Source organism: Coregonus clupeaformis, unplaced genomic scaffold (assembly GCF_020615455.1).
Source record: "Coregonus clupeaformis isolate EN_2021a unplaced genomic scaffold, ASM2061545v1 scaf5260, whole genome shotgun sequence".
Classification (NCBI taxonomy): domain Eukaryota; kingdom Metazoa; phylum Chordata; class Actinopteri; order Salmoniformes; family Salmonidae; genus Coregonus; species Coregonus clupeaformis.
The window spans coordinates 6,167-15,551 of NW_025538714.1; the positions used below are offsets into that span (position 1 = coordinate 6,167).

At 44.5% G+C, this 9,385-nt stretch overlaps 1 protein-coding gene across 1 annotated transcript; it reads right to left on the minus strand.

Annotated features, from left to right (window-relative positions):
- Nucleotides 1–1,845: 1,845 nt before the first annotated feature.
- On the minus strand, nucleotides 1,846–4,203 carry LOC123490876 (DNA-binding protein SMUBP-2-like). The gene is made up of 3 exons (XM_045220723.1): nucleotides 4,020–4,203; nucleotides 3,732–3,918; nucleotides 1,846–2,047 (listed from the first exon to the last, which is right to left on the minus strand). Exons 1-3 carry the CDS (start codon nucleotides 4,117–4,119, stop codon nucleotides 1,846–1,848), a joined length of 489 nt encoding a protein of 162 aa, XP_045076658.1. The 5' UTR covers nucleotides 4,120–4,203.
- Between the last annotated feature and the right edge of the window lie 5,182 nt (nucleotides 4,204–9,385).

The following is a 9,385-nucleotide window of genomic DNA, read 5'->3' on the forward strand; positions in this document are numbered from 1 at the left end:
CAGTTAAGGGACCTCATGGGCACCCTTAACTTTTTTTTCACTTAATTTATGGGGGAAATTCACCTTAAAATGTTTGTAGGCAACTGACTTCAAGTTAAGGGAAACTTTCAGGGCAATTATGAGGAGAAAAATAACTTCAGACGTTTATGCCACCTGGTCCTGGTTGACTATGTCAGTTGCACAAAACATTTTAAGGCGAATTTGTGCAGGTGAATGTTTTTCCTCTGCCCTGGTTGCAAAAAGGAAAACATCAACCAGCTAGCTAGGTGTAAAGCTAGCTAGCTACTTAGCGAAACAATGGAAGGGGCACAATCCATTGCCTACAAAGCTAGCTACCTGGCTAGCTAGCTAGCTACCTACTCTGTAAGTTAGCTCGATGTGCTAGAAAGTAACAGAAACAAGTTGAGATTAAAGTGAGAAACATGTTTTATTATCTTCTGAATCAACTTGTTTCCTCCTGTCTTGAATGTAGAAGTTCTATTTTGCGATCTCCCAAAATAAATGCTCTTTGATGAGACGTTCAGTGAGTGAATCAGGTCATCTCCGCCTTACATGACTTCAAACTACCATAAAACCCCTTAAGTATGCCCTTACCTACATAAGGACCCGAAACGGCGGCATCCGTATGATCGGTGGGACTCACCATATGGCAAATGGACGGCCCCTTACTAGACGTCTGCGCGCAACGCCCTTAAACAATTCCCTTAAGGAATCATTTCCCCTGACCTAAGGGAAATCCTTAAGGGAAACACTTAAGATGTTTTATGCAACCGGGCTCAGGCCCCAAGTGAAACTGTGTTGCTGGCCGGTAGTACTTTATTGTCCATTAACTTAGAGAATGGAAATATGTCTTTATGGTCACAACCCAGTCCCCCGAGACACACACCCCCTGCTGGACTGGAGGCAATGGGTCATCTGCAGTGCAGCGCCCCTTACCAATCAATTTTTTATTTTTTTGCTGACATGGGCTAGTTGAGGGATGATGCACAACTATATTTCGAAACTGCACCTTGTGTTTTCTACTAGTAGGTTGACACCCCGACTGAAATCCATTTATTTACATTTTATATCATTTGGAAATGGATCCACGGGCCTACAAAAGGTTGCAAGTACATGATCAGATAAAACAAACAAAAATATACTTTAGTAGCATCTTCGAACAAAAATACTAATGTCAACCATAATCGAATCATTGATAAAAGTCTAGAAATATTTAATAATATTAAAGTAGTCTAGTGGTTAGAGAAGCGGGCCAGTACCCGGAGGGTTGCCAGTACCCGGAGGGGTTGCCGAGTACGAATCCCAGCTCAGTGCCAGTACCCGGAGGGTTGCCAGTACGAATCCCAGCTCAGTGCCAGTTTTTTTTATTTATTTTTTATTTCACCTTTATTTACCCGGAGGGTTGCCAGTACGAATCCCAGCTCAGATGGGAAAATCTGGTGCATAGTGAGCCGGCAACCGGAGGGTTGCTGAAATCATCCTAGATACCGTCCCTTGCCGTTGTGCCAATGACCAAGGCACTAACCCCCTACAAATTGTTTCAGAGGCGCGGCACTGCAGATGACCCATTGCCTCCAGTCCAGCAGGGGGTGTGTGTCTCGGGGGGACTGGGTTGTGAGCATAAAAGACACATTTCTATTCTCTAAGTTAATGGACAACACCCTTTACTGGATGTCCTGTATGTGTGAGTATGAGACACATTGAGTTATATACCATATTAACACAAGATATTGACAGACAGGTTGAAATGATCTAGCAGTAATCTGTTTAAATAATTATATCTATTTAGCCCACATATGGTCATCCTCAGAGCTTACAGTCATTGACAAACTGGATTTAAAAAGGTCAATTATTCTCCTTCTCCTTGGGTTTGGTCTTCCGCTGCTTTTCCATGCCTTTGAGTTTGGAGTCCAGCTTCCTGTGTAGATAGGCCTTCTTGTTAGGATCTACAGACTTGTCCTTGTGTCCACTACCAGCATACAGCACACCTTCTTTACTAATCCTCATCCTGGCATTGGCCTTGGCTTGGTCTCCCACACCCATGGACCTGGAGGAGTTACAACACAGTACATAGAGGAGTTACAACACAGTACATAGAGGAGTTACAACACAGAGGAGTTACAACACAGTACATAGAGGAGTTACAACACAGAGGAGTTACAACACAGTACATAGAGGAGTTACAACACAGTACATAGAGGAGTTACAACACAGAGGAGTTACAACACAGTACATAGAGGAGTTACAACACAGTACATAGAGGAGTTACAACACAGTACATAGAGGAGTTACAACACAGTACATAGGAGTTACAACACAGTACATAGAGGAGTTACAACACAGTACATAGAGGAGTTACAACACAGAGGAGTTACACCACAGTACATAGAGGAGTTACACCACAGTACATAGAGGAGTTACAACACAGTACATAGAGGAGTTACAACACAGTACATAGAGGGAGTTACAACACAGTACATAGAGGGAGTTACAACACAGTACATAGAGGAGTTACAACACAGTACATAGAGGAGTTACAACACAGAGGAGTTACAACACAGAGGAGTTACAACACAGAGGAGTTACAACACAGTACATAGAGGAGTTACAACACAGTACATAGAGGAGTTACACCACAGTACATAGAGGAGTTACAACACAGTACATAGAGGAGTTACAACACAGTACATAGGAGTTACAACACAGTACATAGGAGTTACAACACAGTACATAGAGGAGTTACAACACAGTACATAGAGGAGTTACAACACAGTACATAGAGGAGTTACAACACAGTACATAGAGTTACAACACAGTACATAGAGGAGTTACAACACAGTACATAGAGGAGTTACAACACAGAGGAGTTACAACACAGAGGAGTTACAACACAGAGGAGTTACAACACAGTACATAGAGGAGTTACACCACAGTACATAGAGGAGTTACACCACAGTACATAGAGGAGTTACAACACAGTACATAGAGGAGTTACAACACAGTACATAGAGGGAGTTACAACACAGTACATAGAGGAGTTACAACACAGTTACATCAGAGAAGACCGTTTTCAAAAAATGTGAAACTAAATTAATTCAGTCTACCAAATACAAAATATTCCTGAACGTGACCATTGGTAGATAAGAGTTACAAAAAAATTAGGGCTCTGGATAAGAGCGTCTGCTAAATGACTAAAATGTAAATGTAAATGTAGACCAATAACAAAGAGAGTTTGCCCTCTTCTCTGCCAATAAGAGCTGGTTTTCTCCCATTAGGCCCCTCCCCTCAGACCACTTACAGACTGCCCTAGTTATACTTCTTGCTTGAGAAATTGCATTTTGCTAAGAAGCTATTTTTTGTGTCCTTGGCCATTTTAATTAAAAACAATCAATCATAGTAAGGTACTTATTTGTTAACCAGAAATGATTTGATAGAGATCAAAACGGCTGCATTGGACTAAAAACATTACAAGAATATAGACATCTTGATTAAATGAACTCGAGTTAACGGATGAACTCTGACAGCTAAAAACGCCAATGTATACTATACAGTGGAACACTATACAGTGGAACACAATACAGTGAGAGCAATAGTCAGAAAATGATTTTCCTACATCTAGAAACAATCTGGAGTCTTACCTCAGGGATGTGGTGACCGAGGCAGTACTGAGTCTTACCTCAGGGATGTGGTGACCGAGGCAGTACTGAGTCTTACCTCAGGGATGTGGTGACCCGAGGCAGTACTGTCTGTTGCAGAACAGACAGAGTTGTCCCAGATGAACTACTGACGTTTTACACTTGACAAAACTACAGACGCGTTCTGCCTTCAACACAGCATCTATTAGGGTGTCGAAGTCATCGTCCGCTGTGGCAGCCGCAGCGATCTCACAGGCACCCGCTTTGGTCTTCTTGGTCTTTCCTAAGGGGAGAGAAATCATCAATATAAATATCGGATCAAACATGAAGCAGGCAATTAGAGTGAGCCTTGACAAATGTTGATCAAACATTTTTTACACTAACCTTTGGCCTTGGTCTTCTTAGCAGACGGAGTCTGTCCTGCTGTACGGACGGCTGATGCTTCTAGATGCTTCTCCTCCCTCTTCTCCTGCTCCCGTCTCATTCGTTCCAGATGTAAAGTCTTCAGATCTACAGGTGCTGCTGGTTGACATGAAGGTCCTGCAGGAGGCTCTGTGACGCTCTTCTCCCCTCCAGGACGGCTGCTGGTTGTAGGGATTGTTGCCCCTCTCCTTCCCCAGCCTGGTTAGGCCCTGCTGGGAGTCTGGAGACGGTGATGCATCTGTCCTTTTCCCTCTCCCTGGTCTCATGGTTCCAGGCCCAGCTCCTCTGCAACCTGTTTTAGATTTTAGTTGTATTTATTTGCACAGTAACAAACAAAGTACAACATGAAAGTACAACACAGGCCCAGCTCCTCTGCGGTGTCGAAGAGAAACATAAAATGAAAAGCCTCACCACAATTTGTACATTGATAAATGTACAACTACAAAAAGGTAATTTTCCTGAAGAAAAAACGGTGCTTGTTTCAGCTGTCCAGAAGTATTTTAATGGTAGCGGTAGAAGTTAAGTTGCAGATGCAAGCACACTAATAAAAACTGTCAGTCAACAAAGCATTATATACCTGTGAACCAGCAGGCGGTCGTGGGAGTTGAGGGTCGAGGAAACCAGTAGCTCAGTCTGGTCTGGGTCCCGGAGGAACCACTCCACCTGGTCCTTGATCTCCAGGTACTTCATCTGGGTCTGTCTCTGCTCCTCCTCTGTGGGGGTGGAACGTCTGGCTCCGCTCTGTGCGCTGGGACCTGTGTCATGCGAATCAACGTGAACATGTTAAAAGTTTTGATTCATTTTTGAGTTGCGTGCATATTTCTGTATCACTACCACAGCAAGGGGTTAGATTAAACCTGGAATAAAAAAAGTATTTTTCAATTGAGATTCTGCATGAGCTTGATTTTGTAGTCTAGGACTAGGCTTAATCTGTGTCTGGAAAACCAGCCTCCCAAACCAGTTAACCTTGATGTCCATATTATTACAGTGTCACGAGTGACGCCACACCTGAACCTGTCCGGGTCTGGGTCTGGGTCCGGGTCTGGGGCTGGGTCTGGGGCTGGGGGTCTCCTCCCTGGGACTTGTTCCCCCCAGAGGTCCTCTTGTGTCCTGGCTCCACTTTGCTCCCAGCCTGGCCCTTCTGCTTATTGGAGGAAGAGCTGCTAGCAGTAGCTTTAGTGTTGTTAGCCTTGGTGTCTCTGTGGTCTCTGGTGTAGTTCTGGGGCACAATGTCCTGTAGGTAGGGATGGATTTATACCAACTTATTTCTCAGGCTAATATTGCCGATATGGATAACAATATTTTTTAGACTAGTATTGCCAATATACGTAATCAATATTTTTTGGCTAGTATTGCCTATATCGATATTTTTGGACCATTATTGCCAATGCATCGATATTCTTTAGGCAGTATTGGCAATATCGATAATGTTATGACTAACTACTGTTCCCTCAGAGGGAAACCAGGTGCAACATACTATGGGGAGTTCGCACTCGCGACGCCGGTTGAAGGATCTACACGCCTGACAAGGCCAATGAAATCAGCGCCGTCTAGAAGCCCCGCCTTCCACAGGTGAAAAGCGTGAGGCTCGGATTAATTCCTTCAAGTTAATCCCGCTCTTCACCGAGCCCAGGAACGGGCGGCGCGGACCAACAGGTGTTGTACCTAGTTTCCCTCATTCAGGGAACAGAAGTTATATTAGTCATAATGTTCCGTTCCCCTTTCAGTCAGTCAACATGCTATGGGAAATATAATCACGCCCTCAGCGACCCAACGGATACCAAATGAAACGGCGTGGCAGACCACCCAGACCTGACCCCGCCAGATGCAAGCCGTCTGGGTATTGCACAGCGTGCTGCCTAGTGACTCTCCCCCCGGTCCCAACCAAGCACACTGTGGGCAACACTGGGAGCAGTGACATCCAAGCGATAAAACCTCACAATAGTGTGTGTGGTGATGCCCAACTTTCGCAGCAGCACAAATATCTCCTGTTAAACAAACGCCCAAGACGCCGGCAGACCAGTGGCGGCTGGCCGATAGAGGGCGCTAGGGCCGCCGCCTTAAATAAAATTATAAAAAAAATAATAATAATAATAATAATAATAATAAAAACATCAGTATGTCAATATTTGTGTGTTTGAAATATGGAATGCACACAGTAATATGTGTAAGATATGATAGAAAATCATATTCGCAACCTTTCCTCTGCCTGTCAAACGCTCCTCGTCAGCTCTGGGCGAAGAAAGTGCCCCGAAGGAGGCGGGTCTACGTGAGCAGTTAAGCCAATTGCTAATTTAAGATATGAATGTATGACATAAAATGTAGCTAATCAGCGATTTTAGATCGAATCCAAGGAGGCGATTATTTTATCGCCCCCAAGCTCGCCCTGATAAAATAAGGACCGGGCTCCAGTGGCGCCATTTTTACTAGGACGACATGGCCGTGAACGCAAACGTTACTCCTCCAAGACCCAACCCTAACTTCCGGTGAAATCTCTCCTCCAAGATCCGTTTGAGAGGAGAACTTTGTCAGAGAAAGTTCGGGTGAAAGAGCTGGGCCCAGATCAACCTGACCTCTCAATCAGACAGCAGGCTAGCAGAAAGGGAAGCAGTATATGCGTGGCTTTCCCGTAGCTGGTACACCAGGAAGGCTTGGCTAGCTGGGTGCACTGATGCTAATGCTTTATTTTGCTTTCCGTGCTTGCTTTTTAAAACGACGGGGTCAGATTCAGCATGGACAGGTACCGGGTGAGGGATATGAAGCACCTGTCGGAGAAGGTAAAGAAACATGAGAACACCAGGGCACACATGGACAACTCTGTAAAAGCTAGCTGTATTAGGAAGGGGTGAACATTGCTACGCAGCTGGATGACGGCCACAGGATTGCGGTGAGAGGGAAACACAATGAGGAGGTGGATAAAAACAGGCACATTCTATCCAAAATTATCGATTGTGTGGAAGTTCTGTGGGGCTTTTGAGTTGGCCTTACGTGGCACGAGGAGACTGACTCCTCGGACAACCCCCGGCATTTTCCGGGGCTTAGTGGATTTTGTTGCCTCCTCGACAGTGTGCTGGAGGAGCACCTGAAGACAGCTACCGTTTTTAAGGGCACGTCAAAGACTGATACAGAACGAGCTGTTGGACTGCAAGAAAGTATGTTGTCAGTGCTTAAGGATTACATCCTGGAGGAAGTAAAGAGTGCTGATTTTATCGCCATTCGCTGACGAGACGACTGACGTTTCCACCCACTGCCAGTTGGTGCTTGTGATACCTACATCGATGCTAGAAAGTAACGTCCAAGACCCGTTTTTTCGAGTTCATTTTGATCGAGAACGCAACCGCCGACACCATCGCTACAGCGCTGCTGGAGAGGCTCAGCACCATACTCTCTCCACATGGACAAAGGCCAAACTTATTGCCCAGGCTTACGACGGAGCAAAAGGTGAGTGAGGGGGAGCCACCGGCGGAGTGCAGCGTAAAATAGTGGATGTGTACGAAAATGCGCTCACGTCCACTGCTATGCACATCAGCTGAACCTCATCATGCAGCAGGCTACTTCACGCATCCCCAGGATCGGCACTTTCTTTCCGACCTTGCAGGATTTTCTGCTTTCTTCTCCAGGTCTCCCAAGCGAACCACCGTGCTTGACGAAGTGGTTGCATAGACTCCCCAGAGCCTCTACAACACGGTGGAACTTCCACAGTCGGCCACAAACACTGTGTACGAGTACAGGGATGACCTCCTAACGTGTTTCCAGACCATCAGAGACTCCGGGAACTTTGATGCCCCCGACTGTCAGAGAGGCGGGGGCTTTGTGAGGATGCTCGAAGACGAGGCTTTCTGTTTTTTCCTGGCACTGTTCCACAAGATCATGCCAAATGTGGACATGCCTTTCAGCCAGTCTGCAGAAGAGGAACATCGAGCCTGTCTTCATAAAGCACTTGTCCAGAGGTTCACAGAAAGCATGCTAACAATCAGGTAAATAACTATATTTACTATTGGCTGATAAAGATGCTGTTAGAAAGATGAATAGTTCACTTACAACAGTTTAAAAGCCTAAATGTGTCTGGTCATCAAAGTGAGTGATTATCAGGAGCCGTCATAATTATATTTGTTTTAGTATTTTAAAAGGAAAGAGAAGACATTTACATTACATTTTAGTCATTTAGCAGACGCTCTTATCCAGAGCACTTACAGTTAAGAGTGCATAAATTTTTTTCTTACTGGCCCCCGTGGGAAACGAACCCACACCTGGGTTGCAAGTCGCCATGCTCTACCAACTGAGCTACACGGGACCACATTAGTTTTGGCAAGATCTGAAAAAGAAGTTGGTGGAGTGCAACCCTCAAACATTGAAGACATTACAGCAGTTTGCTGCTGAAGAATGGGCCAAATTGCCAGCAGAAAAGGTGCAGCAAGCTCATTGATGTCTGTACAAAGCATATGTTGGCAGCTATCTTGGCCAAAAGCTGTGCAACCAAGGTACTAGCTCCAGGGTGCCAATAATTTAGTCCACTGACACATTTGTCTATATTTTCTAAATTACATTGTAAACCAAGTTTACAGAAATATAATGTAAAGGTGTGGGAGACCCATTTTTTCCTCTCAAATTTCAACTGATTTTAGAAGAAATAGGGAATTATTTAAGAAAAGCCCAAGGGTGCCAATATATTTGGACACAACTGTATGCCTTCAGTCTAATTGGAATGTATGGCAGTAGAGTTGTTTGTATTTTCTCCCTAACCAAAATGGCTGCCATTAGGATAACCATTCAGGATTTTTTTTCACCTGTGTTACCACGACAATCACGCCAAATCAGCATTGCATTTGTGTGCTCCTTCAGTGTGAATGCGCAACATTTGAGTAAGTGGGTCACATGTAAAACTGATACATAATTGATACAGATCTATACGGTATGTTGCTTATATATTACTATATACCGGTATTGATGCACAGACCAGTTTGGGTTTTTACTTTACCTTCTATAACGGTATTTCAATGTTTGGTTTGTTAAATGTGGTAATGCCACTCCGCCATGTGTAACGTCCGTTTTCTAGTTTACTCCGCAATTTGGGTCGTCTCTCTCCCTCTCTCACCAAGTACCACCCCGTCACTCAAGGAGCTGGTTGTTGTTATCTCGACCACCGAGAACAAGTGTTTGTCCAAAAAGACACAATCGAGACGTTGATAATAATGCAGGGAAAGTACTACACAGTTTGTAATAATTATTCAGGTGTCCACCAGGTCAATTTCTAGAAGAGGCCTAGTTGTTATTGAAGATTAACTTTATTGCTAAGTGCACAGCAGAACAAAATTATGTTGCATCCT